A 20,174-nucleotide genomic window follows, 5' to 3' on the forward strand; every position below is an offset into this window, starting at 1 on the left:
ACCTTGATGTGTGAAACACAAGGTCTGATCAGTATTTAAAGAGAAAATAGCTCCAGGTGGTGGACGGATAGATGGGACATGGGGAACACAGAGGTGTAGGAAACTGTTTTTCTTCCTCACTTTTCCAAAACAAGCCTGTCCATCCAACCGAGGAGCAACATGGGTGGAGGTGTTCGGCTCTCAGCTGGATGTTGTTAAAGTTCCTCTGACATCAACAGGGTCAGGAGGTGAAGCACTGACAGGTAAATGACCTGCAAGACCTTTCTGAAAGAGCCAATCAATTCAAAGCTCTGCTCCAAAACTTATCATCAGTTTTATTATTCAGTCTGTTCTTGTTTCTCTCCATCCTGACATGGATGGGTCTGAAGAATGACGAGTGTTCAAAGCAAAGGGCCAAAAGACAATTAGAGCCTCATCAGGGAAGCCGTAGAGGAAGGAGTAGAAGGAGTAGAAAAACATGTCAAATTGTGATATGTTTCCAGGGATCCCTGAGTAGAACGATTCTATGTTCATGTTATGGTCATCTAGGCCTTGACAGGAGGAGCAAGAACTGGACAAAGGAGAGGTGAATTTTTCCAGTCAGAGCCATTTAAATCTCCCCAAGGCACCATCATTTATCCAGCATCAGATGACTGGAAGACCTGCTACTGCCAATGGATTGATACACGTCAGAGGAATGCTCTGGAGAGCTTCAGAGTCTGCAGATCAGCTTCAGCCTCATTATTTTCAACAGGGGTGCTGAAGTCCAGTCCTCGAGAACTACCGTCCTGCAACATTTATAATGTTTCATGTGGAAATATTAGATACCTGCTCAGAACCATTCCTGAAGTTTTTTCTATTAATACTATGTTAATGTCGAACCCATAATTCAACAAAATATTTGTTGCTAACTTTAATCTCAGAGCAAAAGACAATTATTTGTCAGTGTTTCTATTATGAAATGTGAAAAAAAATCTGAGAGTTTATGAAACTTTCTGGTGATGCTTTACGGTATTCTATGCACCGGGTTGTTCCGTCGTTGTTAGTCTCAGTGTATGAAAACAGACATGACTCATTCCATTCAGAGGTTTATTCATTGTTAGAAACCAGCAATTTATAAAAGAAATTTTACATGAGAAAAAATCTGAGAACACAAGGAGATACATACATGATCATTGGATTGAACATCCAGTCTTCATCTGAATAAACAAATATATTAGTAAATAATAAAAACCGATGGTTACCACTTCCATTGCTTTGATATAAATACAACAAAGTCATCTTGTTTCTGTTTCATCCCTATGTGTCCTGATTTACTGTGTGATGCTACAATATCCACAATGACTCCTCTGTTGTCGGGGGAACAAGGTTCTCCCTGTTAAAGCATCAGTTCTGTTCAGGATCACAGACGATGACTTCGGTTCACTGATACAGAACCTTTTGATTTACAAAATGATTGGAATGAGCTTCATTGTTTGTCCTCGTTTCACCTCCTCCCTGACTTATTTACCATACTGTCGACCCTAACAGGGTTCTGTTGACTGGCTGTAAAATAATACAGACAGATTGTGGTTCTTCTACTGTCCCACCAGATGAAATAATGTAACTTTGTCTCTCATTAGTTTGACTTTCCTTCATCGTTTCGTTAAAACACATTCCCAACCAGGAACTCTTTGAAACATTCAACACCAGAAACTGCAAAACGGTGCAGCACAGTTCTTTCTCGAGGTCTCTGATCACAACAGTATGAGTGTCAGAAAATATAAGACGGCAATACTTCTGAACTTCTGTCCAATCTGACCCACATGAACAGAACTTGTTTATACTGGAAGAATGAGGGGAAAAAAGAGTTTTGATCCAAAACAGAACCAGTTGACATATCCAGGCAACAATCATATATGCTTAAGGCTATAGTGGCTCATATAACCACCTGGTCTAAGGAACAAAGTCAAGGTTACAATGAAGCTTCACTGATGCTGACTTTTATTTTATAGCAATCGGGTTCTGTTTGTTGTAGATCTGGACAATCAGAGAGCTGATCTGCTAAAACAAAAAAGGCACTTTGGAGAATACAAAATTTGTACCAGTAAAAATAGAAATAAAAGAAGAGTAATAAAAAAAGAGTTACAAAAGTTTCTAATTTTAAGAAAAGGATGGTCAAGAAATCCTGTAGACATTTTCAATACGAGCAAATACTGACATTTCCTCCAGCACAAGTTGTTCCTCTGTCAGGGCGAGTTTATTTGGCCTCTGTTTGCTGAGAGAGGAACGTTTGCTGCTTTGCATAGACGGATAACGTCAGAGCTAAAACTTCAGCAGCAGCAGCTGAAGGTTTTTTAACAGTCTTCACCTCAGCTATATGGGAGGACTTCTGGATGATGCAGCTGGTTGTCCTGGAGACGCTGTCCTTCCCCTGAGCCAAGTTGGTCAAGGCCATGGCAGCGTTGATCTCCTTCCAGTACGTCTCATCTTTGGCCTTCACCTTCTCCTTCTGCGTTGCTGGGACGTCACCGTTGCCCCTGACAACCGGCACAACAAGCAAACGCGCACACAGAGAACAAAACACAGATCGTTACAGCTCACGTTCAGCTGGTGATTGGACACAGGTTATCTGGGGAGAGAAGGTCGACTTACTTGTCATGTTGACTTGATCCATGGTCTGTGGCTTCTGAAAGCAGAGAGAGAAAAGCTCAGTAGACTTCTCTGGGTCAGAACACCAGGACACTCTAGTAAAAGATTTTTAATCTCAAGTTTTTTTATCCTGGTTAAATAAAGGTTGATGATGAGAACCTGCATGTTCAGCAGATTAGTGGATGTGTGTGTGTGTGTGTGTGTGTGTGTGTGTGTGTGTGTGTGTGTGTGTGTGTGTGTGTGTGTGTGTGTGTGTGTGGTTTTTGACTTGTGTTTTGTTCTTTCAGTGGACACCGTGTCCTCAGCAAACATGTGCTGCTCTGGTTTCTGTCTTTATTTAAGATGCTGGAGGAAAAAAACACGTTTTAGCAAGAAGCTTTCAAGCGTAAAGGTGACTGATAGGATGGAGCTGAAAGATGTTTCTTATGACTCATAAAGTCCATGGATGTGATATTTAGTTGGAAAACAAATGGAGCCCAGCCAGCATAATTGAGTTGTCTGAAGAAATCAGATCGAAAAAGACAAAGCGAAACAGATCTGAGAGGGAATGAAAAGGCAGTGAGTGAGTCAGTGGGAGAAAGATGGCCGCCTGCTGGCTTTCCTCCCCCCTCCTCAATGGGACCAACCTCCATCTCATCTGTGAAACATTAGTGAGGAACAGCAAAGTCATTAAACAATGAAAGTAAAGTTGTCTTTATGGCAGCCAGAGTGTTTACTTCAGCTGTTTACTGAGAGTTCTTGGTGTTTTGAGACCTCAACCTGTCTTCTGTCTCGCGTCCAGCCTTCACTCAGATCTGAGTGAAGGCTGAGTAACATTTTCATCTTCACTGCATCTTTTCTTATGAATATAAAAGTCCAGCATCATGTGAAAGCCAAAACATTCAACTGCTCTGATTTTTACAGCTTTATCTTGGTCACCTCTCTTTGTGCTTTAAAAGCCTCCAGAGTTTCCAAATATCCTGATCCACTGATCTCATCTCTGCAGGCTCCACCAGCCTCAGACTCTCCATCTCCTCGCTGCTCTTCTGTCTGCTTCCCATGCAGTCTGAGCCATGATGACAGGACAAGGTCTGAGACGCTCCGGGCTGATATGGCCCTGATTAGGAAATGTTCCTCTAGTTTTCCGGTTCACTTTTGGATTCTTCCACAGAGAGGAGCCTGACCTCACTCACCACAGTTGTCTCCTTAGAAGAAGAGAAGGAATGTGTGAGAGGGAGATGAGGACGTGATAACCCAGAGTTACAAACCAATCAGTTTTAGTTCAGGTTGTAGTTTGTCAGAGATTTCCAACAATGTCCTCACATTCCTGTCTGTCCACAATTCCCTGCTGTGCCGTCTTTCAACAGCAGCATTGTACATAAACCCCATCTGATGTATCTGTCTATGATGATATGTATCAAACAGGCATCAAACCTTGGAATTAATAGCATGTGAGACCAGCGGGCAGGTGTGCACCTCCTCACATCCAGTTTTGTTACAGGTCAACTATAAACCTATAGCTTAAGCTGTTTTCACGGTCACTGTTACTGGTGTATAAAAAACCCTATTTAAAATAAACAAAAAACACTTTTTTTGGAAGTGGTGGTGGAAACATTTGCAAGGATGCGCAGTGTGATTGCCACTCGGTGCAGCACTGACAGTTGTGCATGGCGGCCAGGTGGAGAAGAAACAGAGCTAGGTGCCATTTTCACCAGGAGCTTTTATTACAGCTTTCTCTGAAACATTCCCAGGAATGATCAGCTCTTGTTGGTGGCAAATAAAACCCTCAGATTAGGGTGGAAAAAAAGCAGTAACCACAGGGAAACATTACTCACATTTGTAAGTGTTTACATGTGGACAAAAGCAGCCTTTTTTGGGGATCTGGAGGCCAAATGACATGTTTGTGCAGGACTTGCTGCATCATTATGTTGCCCTTGTTCACATTGGAACTCAGCTGCCCTCTGTGTGTCTTGACTGGGTTACACCTCTGCTCTCTGGTTGTGAAGCTCTCTTTTCCTCCATCCCGTGGGAACACAGAGGCTACCTATTGTTCTACAGCCGACTCGGCTTTTAAAATGGAAACAGTTTGTGTTTTCCACAGAGTCGGGCAGTGCAGCTCCCTGAGCAGGCGGACAGCTGTGTTCCTCACATCTCAACATCTGATGGTGTGTGTGAGCCTCAATGTGCTACAAAGTCCTGGTGTTCCGACCATTTAAAACCCCTCAGACTGAGAGAGCTTTTTATTCCTCTCTCTTCCAGTTCCATGTTGGGGAGCTGCCTACAAGTAAACTGTGTATAAAATGTGTCTGTGTTGATGTTTGGGAACCTTTCTCTGCAGCTTCACAGACAGCATGAACATGCTGGTCTCAGTCTGTGTCCATGAAGTGGCAGAAACACATCATCACATCTTCTTCCAGTGACAGAGATCCAACATCTGAGCTGGGAGATTTATCACTAAAATGGCAATAAGAAGTCATTTTGACTGCTGTATTTAAAGATAAGTTAATGTACCTCGCAAGCTTATAACTAAGATAAATGTAATTTAAATTTGCTAAACAACATTTTTCAAATCAAAATGTCAACTGGTCTATATTTTTATTTTTAATAAATGTCATTTTACCCTTATTGAAAATCATCATCAAATGGTAAAATTTACAAAAGCAGATTTTTTTTTTCAATCAATTCATCCTAGAAGTCTAACAAAAATACATTTCTATAAATCAATAGGAAGACGACGTTACTTAATCCATCAGTCATTCTCAAATCCATTGAAGAAGGATTTGAGAAAAAGACTGATTGATCCAGTTAGTTGGGCTTAAAACTGGAGCACAAACTCCAATTTTGTAAAATTCAATTTGGTGTTTGATGCGCGTGTGCATGAGGCCTGCACAGCATAACACATGATTTATTGTCATGGTAATATCACCATTCTATAATAAATGTTAGCTCATAACTTAAGTGCCATGCATTAAGGCTCTCTCTGACCAGGGTATTTGTTGTCGGTTGTTTCTTGCTGTAGGATTAGAAGATTTAGAAGTTAAAGAGTTGCTTAAACTTCAAACATCGGTCAGAAGCATCTTTTTCATTAAAACCTGGTTGACAAAAATTATCCAATTTTCTTTTTTATGGAGATGGGTAAATTACATATGTTTAAAATGAGTTTATATGTTTGTAACAGTAACACTTCATATCTTTTATTCATTCATCTTAAGACATTGTCACTGCAACATCCACCTGTATCATCACATGCTGCTTGTTTTCCTTCTACCAGGCAGCTCTAGTGTGGATGTGATGTTTGAGGTCTTGGAGCTTCACCAGTGGGATTCCTTTCAAGGCGACTGAAGTTTAGTTTTTCACTGGAGCCAATCCATGATCTCAATTTGCTGCCACGTCTGACTGGTCTTTGTAGTCAGGAGTTCTGGCCGAGCCCACAACAACCAACTGGGACACAAATGGACTTTGAACCAATGAGACACCAGCTACCAGGTTCACCACTTTTCCTTGTCCAATCACAACTTTGTTGCAGACTGGAACTTACCAAGACAATATGAGCAAAAATCTCCCTGGACAAACTTAATATGTGAAAATCTTTTAAAGCCAGAGAACAGAATCCAGTCTGGGCTTGAAGCTTTCAGTAATCTTAAATCAGATTTATTTGGACATTGTGTCCTCTGTGGAGGTGATAGAAGAACAGATTTATGTCAAATCTGCTGCACAGGGACACATTTGTGTCTCGCTGTAAAACATAAAACTCTTTACAAAAGAAGAATGCGTTCTCTAAAGAAATATCTGGAATTTCCAGCAAACAGGAGAAAAAAACTGCAGGAAATGATAAAAACTTGAGCTTGAAAACATTTCTCTCTCTCTGCAGTTTTTCATTTGCTTTGTTCCTCAAAAATCAGATGTGGAATGACAATTTTATTTTCTCAACTCTTAATGTAATTTGGATCAGATCTGATTTTCCCAGAAGGAGCTTGTCCCTTTTGAATGAATCGTTCTGTTTGACCCAACAAGCTTCTGTCACATGTAACAGAGTAATACTTGTGTAAATGTATCGGAGTCCAAGGAGGCCAAGAGGGACACGTCAGCAGCAAGAAATTATAATAACCAGAGATAAAACAGTCAGTATCTATTAAAGGCAGCAGCTCAGCCAGCTGAATTCAACCCTTCTGGGATTTGTCTTGATAAAATCTGCTGGAGTGAAGCTTCAGCAGTGAAAACAGCCTGATGTTGGCTCAGGTCAAAGGGTTTTAATTGTTCCTGTTGGACTCATTGATTCATTTCAGATACACACACTCTGTCTGCTTCACACTCAGACAAGAAGAAACACTTTTGTCCAAAAGAGACACAATAACAGCAGCTCTTCCCTCCAACAATCCAGTTCAGATCCGGACCCTCCTTGTTCTGGTCGTGTTCAACACAAAAGGAAAATGTTACTATTGGATGTGAAGTCCACCTGAACAAAGACCCAGTGTTCTCAGCCGATACAATCACAGCTGACCTTGATTGGTTACATCTCAGAAACGCTGCAGGAACTCCTGCAGCTTCCAGACGCTTTGGACTGCAAAGGTCCCACATTCAACTCTCAGTCTCAAGAAGCCTGTCGGACATTTTGCTCTGCTCTCTCATCTGGAGCCACAGCTGGAACAAAGACGGGACAAACAGCAGCCTGAAAGTCTTGTTGTGTCTGACCGGTTAGACCCTGGTTAGCTAGAGGTGAAGCCCCTCCCACCTCTCTGGACGGCCTCAGAGACAACCAGTGGTTCAGTGTGTGTGGGTTTGACAGTGTGCAGGTTACTGGATATGCTTGTGTGTTTCAGATGAACTGCACCTTGTTTAAATTTTACAAAATACTTCAAGGAGATCCTGAACAGCCTCTCCATTTCAGCAGCCATGAGGAGAAGATTCAGCAACACATCCAACATGTTCAATTAAAGGAAGCAGAGAGAAAGTTAGCAGGAGAGATATTAGAGATCCTGCAGAGGGACAGACAGCTGGACATAATGGACAAGCTGCAGGAATGAAAACAAACGTCCAGAAAGAAGACAAAGATCAGACATGAGGAATGTGGTGTGTGTTGGAGAGTTCCTGGAAGAGTCAGTGGTCTCCTTACCGGCTCGATAGACGAAGTGGGCCTCAGCTTCAGAGGACGATGGCGACAGCAGCTCGTCATCGAACTCGTTGGAGCTGAAGGAGCCAGAGTGGTTCCTCTTGCGAGCGTCCATGACAGCGTTGGCCACCATCACGTGCCGCAGAGAGTCGTTCAGGTAGCGGTGCAGCAGGCTGCTCTTGTACTTGGGTGGAGACACGTAGTCCTCGGCCTCCACTGCAGAACGCAGCCCTGGGTCCATGCCGATGGCCACGCCCACCATGGGGGAGCCTTCCTTCTTGATGACGCTCTGGTACAAGGGCTTGGTGAGATCCTCAGGACCGCTCTGTGTCCTCTGAGGGTTGTCTCCATCTGCAACATCAGGACATGCTCACATGACTGTTCTGTTGGTGGAGGACAGGAAGTCTTCTCTACAACAAGAACCATCTCTTAAAACTTTAGCACAAACTTCTGTTGCCATGGTGATCTGTAGTATAAGATAAACATCATTTTTATTCAGGCTCTTGTCCCGACTCCTAACTGGGATCAGTTATCAACATAGAACAGTGGAAATGAACCTCAACTCTCCACAATAAGGAAAACTGTGTCTGAATTGATCTCTGTTGGTTTGTCTCTCAGGTCTGTTCTTCATTTTACTGATAGTGAAAACCTGAAGAGAATCTCGTCTTCAAGTCTCTCTCTCAACCTAAAGTAAGAGCTCAATCCACTCGTTGGGTTGTAGAACTCTCTATGGATAAAGAACATCTGTTGTTGGTCACATTGATGCAGAAACAGTACAGACTGCAGCATAAGGCCTGTATATACATATGGTGATGTAAACCAGTGGCACTGACTGGTTCCAGTCTCTCCATCTTCATCTGGGTCACTGCATTTAGGTCCCATCAGTTTTTTTGTGGTCATAAAGTCTCTAAAAACAATCAGTGGAAGTGCACATTGTAATGACTCATTTCCTCCATCAGATGTTGGACTCCAGGTTCAGTTACTGTCTCAGTTCTGTTCAGCCAGTCTGAAGGAAAACGGTTATTTGGAGCTAATCTTTCGTTCAAACAGCAGAACCAGGAAACTCCAGCCTGCTGCTCCTGCCCACATGTTGGCATCGCCTCCAGAACAAAAAGCCCAGTTCAGACTTCAGACCCAAAACCAAACCATAATGAATGCTGGTTCTATCGCAACCTTCGTCCCCTGCAGCATTAAATCCTTCCCAGAATGCTTTGCAGCTGAGGAGACTGAATTAAAGCCCAGCTTCCCACTGATGAAAGAAACAGGAGGAAGATAAAACTCTGATGAAAACCCAGAGATTCTCTGGCAGCAGGAAAATCAGAGACACTTCACTTCAGTTTCTGTCGCTGCCAGGACTGCAGTTCTGTCGTTTGGCCGGGTTAGATGTCTGGTTCAGCCTGGTCCAAATTAAGATGAGCACTTCCGATAATCAGAACCACATGGTTCTTCCAGCATCTCCTCTGTCACCAAACAATCTGACCTTTTGATTTAATCCAATAAAAATATTAAACTGTTCTACTGATCAGAACATCAGGTCTGCTCTGGACTCCAAGCAGAAAACAGGTTTTACTTTAGCCTGGATTTGCTGCTGCAGCTCCAGAACCAGCTGGACCGTTTCAGGACAGTAAGAGGAATGAAGACACGGTCAGCAGGGTCAGATCTGCTCCCAGAAATAGTCTCTGGAACAAAAGCATAGGCTTCAGAACATAATGGAGGGCCTTTCAGCACACGGGCCAGCAGTGGGAGCGGACTGCGGATCGCTCCAGAACCAGAATATGACAGGGAGACGAGTCAGGGAGATATACGGAGCCTCTGGTGGTGCAGCGGCCTGCGGCACACACAACACAAACACCATGCACACATTCCTCTGGGAGCCACACGCTCAGCTTCTCCTCCTCACACACTGAGAGAGAGATTACTGACACCACAGAACTCTGAACTTTCTGTTCATTCACTGCAGGATGACTGAACTTTGACTTTCTTACGCTTCCTCACCAAAACGGGCCGGACCTTCCCATGAGAGCCAGCGTGTGTTTGCACATTTGTCAGCTCCACTGACTGATAGAAGGAGAACATGCAATGTTCTGGTTCTGAGCTCAGAAGATCATATCCAAGTGTTTGTGCAGTTTGGACAGTTTGTCCTCAGAGCAGCAGGTGAGGCGTACCTTGGGAGCAGCTGTCGTCGCTGCTGACGCTCAGCCTCTCTGCGTTGCCCTGAACGTATTTGTTGTAGAGTTTGATCCGGAGCGCCCAGCTCAGGTCCGGCTGCCTCACCGTGTTCTTCAGGCGTCTCCTGGCGTTGGCGAACCAGTTGGACACCTGAGAGGGACGAAGGAGGAAGGGGACACGCACAGCAAACAGGAAGACGTGTTAATGTCAAGAGTCCACACTCGTCCACATCCACAGCCAGACTAAACGTGTCGTCCTCAGTGGAGACGTCGCCTCGCTGCAGAGACAGAGTCCAGCTGCAGATCAGCTGCAGCTCTCTGATCAGAGCTGAGAGGAACATCCCAGACGTTCTGCAGGAAAACTGAAGCCTCTCAGCTTTTTACTGTGTACAAAGAATCGGCTGACGGCCAGTGAACGCATCATTTCATGATCTAATGCTCTGACTGAGACACACGTCCCCATCCTGCTTATTCTGGACACGTCCAGACTCCCTCCAATAAGACGTTTTTTCCATCTCTGTCTTTAAGATCCAATAAAAAAGACACTTGAGCCGCTGCTCTTTCTTCCACTGGGAGTGGAGACCATTAGATGTTCTACTGGAATAACTTTTCATGCTCAGTAGATTTCAAGCTGCTTATGAACGGCCGGGGACGGCGGCCTCATGCTGGACTACTTAGTTTTCACGTCCTCTCCTTCAGGATCACATTTCTCATTAACTAGGACCGTCCCACTGTCTTCAGTCTGCAGCCCAGCAGGACTTGGAGGGGAAGGGACGGTGTCCTCATGAGGACGGGAGGTCCCAGAGGAGACGGAGTGTCACCACGGAGATGGAGTTCAGGAACCATGGAGACGGCACCGGATCATCGGCTCCATCTCACAACATCGACATGGAACAAAGCTAACTGCTGCGCTACAACATGACAGATTTAGCTGCTGTTTAACACCTGCTGCCAGGTCGGCCTCTCCAGGGAAAAACACACAGGAAGTGATGCGTTCAACGCCACTGGCAGCCTTAACAGCGGTCTGTCTGGACTAAACAGTGGAAGAACTGGGCTGTCCTCAGCAGCAATCAGTGGAAAGACAGAAAGACGTCATGGTCACATCTGAGTTTATGTTCACACTTTGGGACAAAACGATCACTTGTTCAGTCCAGAAATATTTTCAAAGACTGAGAGGTTAAAGATTTATAACTATCTGTTTTCATATTCCTAATTGGCAAAAACAAGATTTTTTATCCTTCAGCAACTGAAAATAGAGAAAATAGAGAAAATAGAGAACCAGGTTCTTCAAAAGAGAACAGAAATTTAGATCAAGAACTGATTTGCATCAAACCATTTTTCCAAAATAAATATTTCTATAAATGATCACTTCAATAAAACTGGAAATTATTTTATGACTGACTTTAAATCAGAAAATAGAAAAATAAATCAATAAATAATCAGATAATAATGATTTTACTATAATACATTTGAATTTTGTTATTTATAGATTTCTTATTTTAATACATTTAAAACTTTTACCTAAATATGATTCATTATTTCAGCCATTATTTTACCAGAATGTTCCTTGAGAGAAAATCTCGTTTATTAATTTCTAGATGAATTTATCAATATTTAATATTGTATTTAAATATTTATCTCATTTGATGTCAGGTTGTTGCACTTTTGACCCTCAAATTCTCCACCTTTAACCTCTGACCCCACTAATGATATTTACACTCAAACACAGTGTGTGTGAGGTGTGTCAGTGTGTGTTTGGGTCACAGCGTCCAACATCAAGCACTCCCAGAAATGAGAAGCAGATTAAGTACAGAGTGACCATGTGAGGAAAACGCTGCTACACACACCCATACACACACACACACACGCACACACACACACACACACACACACACACACACAGCTGCACTCAGTGCTGGGTGTTCCTCTCAGCAGTCAGGTTGTCAGATAAGTTCAGATGTTCACTCTAAACTTGGAGCATCAGCAGTTTCTAACTGTTCTGCTCTGAACATCTCACTGGTTTCTCCAGACGTCATAAAGATCAAAGCAGCAGAAATATTCCTGACTCAAATCTTTATCAGAAATTACATTTTTCTGGAGCTTTTTAATGCAGCAGAGCAGGTTTACATATTGAGACGTAGGAATATTTCAGGAATATCTCAAGAAAATCATTTGTGAATCATTTCCAAACAGGTAAACATCTGTTCTCTGCAGAGTTTCTGAAACCAAAATGTTAAGCAGGACAAATTTATTATTATTATTTAACAAAACCTATTTAGTTCTGACACTTTTAGACTCTCTGGGACATGAGATGAAGCTGAGCTGCAGCTTTTGGAAGAAAGTGGAAGAAACAAATCAAAGCCTGAGACGCTCAGCAGAGAGAGGAGAAGCTGCAGGAGGATCTGGAAGGCAGAGGAAACAAAACTTCACTCCTGCTCAGCTGCTGCTAAACATTCAGGAACAGTAAAAGCTGAACATCTAAACTCCAGCAGCCTGATCACTCTCCTGTCTATGTGACTTTTCTTTGTCTCCTCCTGGAATCAGAGCAGAAGAAAGCGTCTCACCTGGACCAGAGTCATCTGCGAGCCGAGCGCCAGCAGGATTTTCTCCGTCTTGGTCGGGTACGGGTTGTCTCTGTGCTTGTAGAGCCACTGCTTGAGCGGCCGCGCCATGTCCTGCAGGGCCTGGCGCTTGTGTCGCACTTTGCTGCCGCTGGGACGACCCCTGTGCGCCAGCAGGGACAGCATTTAGACGCAGGCAAACAACCGGACACACCCCAGGGCTTCAGCATGCAGATGTCAGAAATTCACGCCGCGTCTAAAATGTCGGCAGATGAATCAGAGAAACGTCCTGAACCCACAGGAGGAACACCTGAACCTGCAGATGTCAGTATGGTGCTGCTCTCCACTTCTCCTTTAGCTCCCAAAACGGCTCCACTGGCTGCAGATGGAACCATTTTAGTCGGACCTCAAAGCGGGCCCGAGGTTCTGGTTCTCCAAATATTTTCCTTGTAATCTGGATCAGCCTGAACATCGTGGAGTGCATTTCACTCTGACCTTTGACCCCAGAGCTCTGTTAGAGAACATTCCTCATTTGTATCCAAAAGGAAAATCATTTTGTATGAAACTGTAAGTAAATTCAGGCGGCGAGATTGAAAGTGTTCATGGAAACTCTGGCTAACGCTGCCAACATGTGTTTATGTTAGAATCTGTTTGGTTTGAATTCATCCTGGTTTTTGTTTGTTTGTTTGTTTTGTTTCTTGTAGAGATTTTCTCTGGTTCTGGTGGCCTTTATGTGGTCAGACAGGAGAGTGGATGATGAGAGAGAGAAAACATGAACAAAGGTCATAGGTCAGGACTGGAACCTGACAGGTCACGTGACTTTTTCACTCCTGCGCCACAATTTAATTAAATTTGACGTCGATTTTAATAAATGATTTCAGTTAGGCTAAAAAAAAATAATAATATTGCATTTGCTAAATAAACATTATTTATAGTTTCAGTTTCCAACTGAACATTTTGATTAAAGTGTTTAATCGAAGCAGAAAATGTTTCCTTTGCAGCTCCAGTCAGAAATGCTTTTATTTTTCCAGCTGTTTCCAGTTTAACCTTCTTCTTATTTAACATTTTGAATAATCACCTTTTTTATATGAATATCTTTGATGTACTTTATAAATTTTATTTGAACAAATGAATTGAAAGGTTCATCCTACTTATTTTCGAGATGCTGAGGGTCGGACTTTATATATTAGATACTTTAAAGACATTAGTGTCTCTGGAGCAACGAGCTACTGAACAAATATCAGCTGCTTCTTGATTCTCACCTTAATTCTGATCACAGTTTAATGGTCATTAGATCAGCAGCAGTCTAGAAAAAGGTTTATTGTCGGATCTGTCAGATTGTTCTACATCACAACCTGAGGACGAAAATATTTAGAAACTACAGGAGTCTGAACGGAGACGCTTTTAAAATCATTTTTAGCCAAATTTGGAGCAAATGCGTATTTACGCACGAGAACAGAAAAACTTCCATCATGTTCATGAATTGATTTATAGTTTTTCAATTAAAAACTCTGCTGCTGGACTTTATATTTATATGGGTTTAAAATCTAAACCCATATCAGTCTTTAAATCTCCAGTTTAAATGTTTCATTTGCTGCGCTTATTGTCGCAAAACCCGAAGATTTAATCCCGGAGATTTTTCCCCGTTTCTCGCTCAGCTAACGAGTGACCAGCAGGTTGACCAGCAGGTTGACCAGGCTGTCAGATATTCCCCTCCGTGGGTTCCTTCATCCACTACAGCCGACCCACATCCACGCATGCTGAGCAGCAGCCTCTACCAGAACAGAGAGCCTCACATACCCGCTCCGCCTGTGTCTGGCCGCCTGGCTGTCTCTGATGGCCGGGCTGCTGCAGAGGAGATCTGGATGTTGACCGTCGATGACCTCCAGGTAATTTCTGCTGCTCATTTCCACTTCCTTCGCCTTCTCCTCAAACAGGACCTGACTGCTCAGCTTGTTAAACACAACGGTGTTCATCTTTGGCTGCTCGGTCCGCAGATCTCTCTGCTGCGCTCGAATCCAAAAGGTTCGTGGAGGAAAACTGTCCCCGCGTCTCTCCTGCGGAAGAATAGATCACATTTAGTTTGAGGATCATATGAACTAAATCCTTCATCTAAACTCCTCCACACGCAGCAGCTTCAGAGTTAAAGGCGAGCGGAGCCGCGGCGCTCTGACTCCACTTCTGTCTCTTTGGAAACAATCACAACCTGTTTGCTTCATTCAGTCTCCTCCCGCTTCTAATGCGGAGAGGCGCTTCTTTCTGCGCACTTTCATTGCGCATTAATTAGCACAATCAGCTAAGAAATAAATCCGGGATGAGTCGGTGCGGACAGCGGAACAGTTTCTGGTTCTAGATCCACTTTCCTGCTGCGCTGTGGGGGGAAAAACACAACCCACGAAGAGACACGCAGACTGTGGATGGTGAGAATCTCATTTATTCTGCAGGAATAAATTCATGTGAATTCTGTTAAAGCGACTCTAAACTACAGTGTGAAGCAGATCAACCGACTTCCTGCTTCAGAAACGACCTGCTCTTTCTCTCTCTCTGCAGCTTCATCGCTGTTATCAGCTGATTTGTCTCGGACGCGGATCCAGCAGCAGCAGCAGCAGCAGCAGCAGCAGCTTCGTGGAAAACAGCTGGAATATTTCCTTGACATCGACTAAAGTGATGCTGGCAGTAATGTGACTGATTCAAGTTGGGTTGAAGCAGCTGGAGCTGCGCCTTCAGAACATCTGGACCTTTCATTCAACCAGTGAGTGGATCTGTGGCAGTTACCTTCCCCGGCTCCCTCCTGCGTCTCTCGGCTGTGCTGAACAATAATCCCGCTCCCAGCCGCCCATGCCCCGCTCACATGTTCCCCGCCTGAGTTTCTGAGCTCCAACCACACGGACCGCCGTCTCCTCCTCTGGTTTTATCCGGCGGCCCGGGACTCTGAATATCTGCGCCTGCTCATGTTTCCTTGCACAGAGGCTGAGCCTGCGAACATCCTGCTGCTGCTTTAGGCCGGTTCAGGGGCCGCGGCCCCCAGAGGGAAGGAGAGGGAGGCGGGCATGAGTCTGAAAGAAGCAGGCTGTCTGTCTGAGCCACTGAGGATTAGAGACCCAATGGACAAATAATGTCTGTTTAGGAGCTGCTGCTGCTGCTGCTGATGGATTTTAATTTATTATGTCAAAAAGCTTGAATAGATTTTAGCTGCTAAAGATTCATGGTTTGATTTGATTGGCCAGGAAGCTGAAGGACAGAGCAACTTCAAACTTTCACTGATGAAAAAGATAAAACAGCAGCTGTAACTGAATAACTTGGAACTTGTTCCTGTTTATGTTAGCTAGCATTAGCATTGTGGCACAGCCAGCTGCTACAGCAGGTTAGAAAAGTTAGAGTTTAAAACTAAATTTCTCTCAATCAAATCCAGTTTCAGTGAAAATAGCAAGTTTGTTCAGTAGCCGTCATTATCAATGTTGCTGAGGATGTTGATCATTGCTGATCCTAATCACTAATAATGATCAGGATTGTTATTCTGATCATTATTAGTGATCATCAGGATAATTGTATTTGTTTAATTATATCCATAAACAAAGTTAGACAGCTGGACCATCTGCATCTGCCTAAAGCTGAAGTTAGCATCTCTGCTCTCTGCTACTTCAGTGAAATCCAGACAAATAGAAGAAACAGTTGGACTATAAATAGCCATGCCACAACTGATTCCTCCTGTCACATTATGTGCCCATGACTCAAAGGTTCTGAGGTTCTCAGCTGTGGGTTCCTTTGGGGTTTATCCAGAGTAGTTATTCCAGGGATGTGACTAACCATCTGAAGTGTTCAGCCTCTGTGTAATTATTGTTTATTTGTGCTTATTTTCATTTAAAAGGGGGAACTGACTTTTACTAAGAGTTTGTGAAAACATGCAATGATTGACCCAGTCATGTAATGGGGTTAATTAAGGTCAGGAAGGGTTTATTTGCTCAGGTTTTCCACAATATTGTAGCTTTGCCTTCTGGCCTGAGGTGAACTTCTGTTGCCTCCTCTCACATTATTGCTGTTATCCAAACCTGTGGCTCAGCAGCAACCTGCTGCAGCTTCTCTTGAATCTTAATCCAGCCTCTCCAAAGCTTCAGCTTTTCCACCCTGCACCTCAGACTGCTGCCTGTCTGTTGCCCTCTGTGGTTGAATAAAACCATTCAACAGGTAGACCAACATTAATCATGATCTCCCAACTCAAAGGGATCGGTGACGGGGAGTCTGCAGGCGATCCTGATTCACAGTTCTGTTTCATCTCAGACTGGACTCCAGGAATTACACTGGCATCTGCTTTCTTTGGTATCCATTCAATGGCTGCTGGGGTTGGACAAGTAATGAGTTTTGAGGCCTGGCACCAGAGTTCTGATGTCAGAGACAGTGGATATCTGCTGAGGAGCTTTGCAGAGACCCAAGATGCTCTGCAGCTTCACATATTGCAACAGGAACTCTTTACCAAATCCTCTTCTTACAGACTTCTTTATGACACTGAGGTTAACAATGAAGACATTATGAAGGAACCAAAATAACAATTTAACAGTTTGATCTCTGGTTTGAAGAGATTTTCCTCAGAGCTTCATACAAAGTTACGTTTCTATTCTCTGTATTGTCCAGTCGGTTCACTGTTGTTAAACACAAACTTCACCTCCGGCATGTTTAGATCATTCACAGGAAATATAATACAACAATAAAGTAAACTAATTCTAGACCTTTTAGTTCTTTCAGGTGTGAGCTCATTCTGACTGAAAGGAAACTTGGAGTCATTTCATCAAAGTTGCATTTTCTGTCTCGGTTTACAAATGATCTGAGATCTAAGGAAAAATATATTTTAGGAAGATATGACCTTTTTTAATAATTACAGCAGCCTATTTTGCAAGAACAGTGACAGATCCAGACTGGTAAAATCAGAAAGCAGACATCTAGAACCCATCATGACTCTGACTGGAACATCCTGTTTTTATTCCTCATTCAGTTAGAATTAAAGGAGCTGCCAATTAAAGATGTCTTTTACTACAAAACACTGTTTCCTCAATGGAAACATGTTAGGTCATTACAGACCAGATTATATTTGTGCTTCTGTCTGTAACCACAATCTCTCATTGAGGATGATGTTTTTCCTCTAGTCTTGGACCTCATTGCTCCATGTAAACCAGGCTGGAATTACAAGCCGTCTCACACAAACTATAAAGCCACAGGCAGATTGGTTGGGTAGCTTAGCCAACTTTGGAAACTGTGACTGAAGGGAAAGTGAGCAGGTTGTTTAAATGACCCAATTCCATCTTTTAAGAGAAATGTTCAGCATTTGGGATGCCAGTCAGTGTTAAGTTGTCTGTACTGAAAATCATCAGGAAACTGAAAGCTGTTGGAAGTTACTGGGATTGATGTCTGGAATCATAGAGAGGAAGAAAGTAGAACAGCCACTACTGTCTGAAACCCTGACCTCTGCTGCAGCTCTAAAAACACATGAATGGTGACTAAAGAGGAAAAGTTCCTTCAGTGATGGATGTCTGTCTGTCTGTCAGCATGTTTTCCACTCTGAACTCAACCCTCTGATCTTGCAAATTGAAAGAACAAGTCAGTGTTTTTGTGCAGTCGTCCTCCCTCATGTTAGAATAACAAAGACTCAAAGGTCATGTTTTACTGCCAGTGTGAAAACTTAAAAGAAACATTTCAGATATTTCTGCGTCATCACCTCTGAAATGCTGCTTGTGGTATCTCTGCTTGTTGAGTCTTCCGCTGCATTTCTCTGCAAAGCTCTGCAGTATTAGGGAGTGTTTGGGCAGACTGACAGACAGCAGCGAGCGAGACTGGATCACTGCTTACTTCTGCATTAAACAAAAGAGAAGGACAATTACTGATGTCACATTTAAAGTGCCAAAACACACTAAGAAGTCAAAGAGGAGAAAAAAGGCCAAATCACAGAGATACAACAATCCTCATCTGACCTTTCAACTGATTTACTGCTTCCCCAAATATTCCTGCTAATTCTGTGAAGAAACTCAAACAGAGAACTTCTGCTGGTTGGTGCCGTTTTCTTCAGCCTCATGTCTTCCACTCCAGTCCAGAACAGCGATGGCTTGATGAAAAGGTCCTGATGAAAACTCTGGGATAATAAAAGAGTTGGTGGGGAGCCATGTAGCTCTCAGGTTAGCTTACGTTCCACTGAGGGAAACCTGGCCGGGACTCTGGTTCACTCATCCTCATCTGCTGTGAACCAGAACCGCCTGTTGGCTTCATTATCCTTCTACTTTCTCAGCTCAGCCAAACAGGAAGAGGCGAGGGCCCAGATGGTTTAAAGGTCACACAGAACCTGCTGCCGATAGAAAACGGAACAGTAAACTGAGCATCATCACAATGCAATTGAAAGAAGCTGACAGTAAATCACTGTAAAGGAAAACTCACTTCAAACATGTTTTTTAAGAAATGACCTAATGAGGCCAATCAGTAAACTTTTTATACATATACATATACATATATATATTTTTTAAACGACAGTCGTAGCTTTCAAGATTCTTCCAATCAAAGTCCTGGTCTGGAAGATTTCCCAGTTTCCTCAGTTCTGAAGGTCAGGTAAAGAACTGAAAGCTCTCCGTGTCAATGTGCTGTTAGCCGAATACTTTCCGTCTTCGACGGGTTTTTCAAAAAAATGTCGACAGAAAAATCTGGAGGCCATTTGTCATTTTGACAGATCACAATTCACACTGGAACCACCTGGTCTAGCGTGATGAAATTTAGATTTTATGCACAAAGGTAACTACATCAATCAATGAAAAAAAAAAAAGATTTTCATCAGAGCATCATCTCAAAGCTGGAAACCATACTCGACGTATCTCACGATCTTAGAGCTGACAAACACGCTGAAGAGTTTTGGGTGAGAAATACAGAAAGCAAAGATCGTCTCCCTGCTCAGGATCCTCATGGAAACAGAACCTTTTCCTCCCGTGTTCACCAGAGTTTAACCAAGTAGTGATTAAGTGTGGGTACCATGGTTCGTGTGGTGGCCAGGGTTCTGGATTTGGGTGAGCCAGGGGTTTTGTGTGAATAATGCTAGGCCACCTTCAAGGTCATGACTGTGGGTAAAATCTAGAGACTGATGTCTGTATTGCAGTGAGTGAGCCAGGCCTGAGGAAATATGGCTTGACAAAGTTTACCCCGATTCTGTGACCCTGCTGGGATGGCAGAAAAACTCATTTTTGATTGAGAACAGAAGCTGTGTTCAGGCCTCAGCTAGCAGAGAGTCTGGTCCTTTGTCTGGAGTTCTGAGAGGACACATATTTATGATGGGGGAATAACAAGCTAACCATACTTTTTTTTTTATTAGAAAATGTGCCTTGGAGGGGATGGAAAAACCACTTCTAATATTTAGAACTTTTACTGTTTATTAGATTGTTTAGTGAATGTTGCAGCAGAGCCCAGGGGATATGTGGGATTTCTGAGCAACTTTAAATGAGCAGTTCCATTTTAATACAACTGAACACATCCCAATCAAAAAAAGAAAAAATGACAAGGGAGGACTGTGTGGTGGTAACAACAAAAAAGTTCTGGACATCTGGAAACTCTCCTCACAGTAGCCATGTGAACCACGGACTGGAGTCTGGAGACGAGGTGAAGGTTAGGCCAGTGGTGAGACACTTTCCATGGTCCCTGAAAACAGAAGAACTGCCATCAGGGTTATCACTATGCTTTACCCTCCACTTGACAACTATTTAAAAAGTGTTGGATCCCTGGACA

At 43.2% G+C, this 20,174-nt stretch overlaps 1 protein-coding gene across 3 annotated transcripts; it reads right to left on the reverse strand.

Annotated features, from left to right (window-relative positions):
• Positions 1-1,060: 1,060 nt before the first annotated feature.
• On the reverse strand, positions 1,061-18,862 carry LOC111606295 (homeobox protein Mohawk-like). 3 transcript variants are annotated; one of them, XM_023326816.1, is made up of 8 exons: positions 18,389-18,862; positions 18,136-18,268; positions 14,229-14,485; positions 12,432-12,591; positions 9,865-10,018; positions 7,703-8,050; positions 2,614-2,647; positions 1,061-2,498 (listed from the first exon to the last, which is right to left on the reverse strand). In XM_023326816.1, the coding sequence occupies exons 3-8, from the start codon at positions 14,402-14,404 to the stop codon at positions 2,219-2,221; spliced, it is 1,152 nt and encodes a 383-aa protein (XP_023182584.1). In that variant the 5' UTR covers positions 14,405-14,485; positions 18,136-18,268; positions 18,389-18,862; the 3' UTR covers positions 1,061-2,218. The 3 variants fall into 3 exon arrangements, with proteins under 3 accessions (XP_023182584.1, XP_023182583.1, XP_023182582.1); XM_023326815.1 differs by having other exon boundaries at positions 18,136-18,862; XM_023326814.1 differs by lacking the exons at positions 18,136-18,268; positions 18,389-18,862 and adding an exon at positions 15,204-17,107.
• Positions 18,863-20,174: the final 1,312 nt, after the last annotated feature.

Source organism: Xiphophorus maculatus, chromosome 21 (assembly GCF_002775205.1).
Source record: "Xiphophorus maculatus strain JP 163 A chromosome 21, X_maculatus-5.0-male, whole genome shotgun sequence".
NCBI classification, from domain to species: domain Eukaryota; kingdom Metazoa; phylum Chordata; class Actinopteri; order Cyprinodontiformes; family Poeciliidae; genus Xiphophorus; species Xiphophorus maculatus.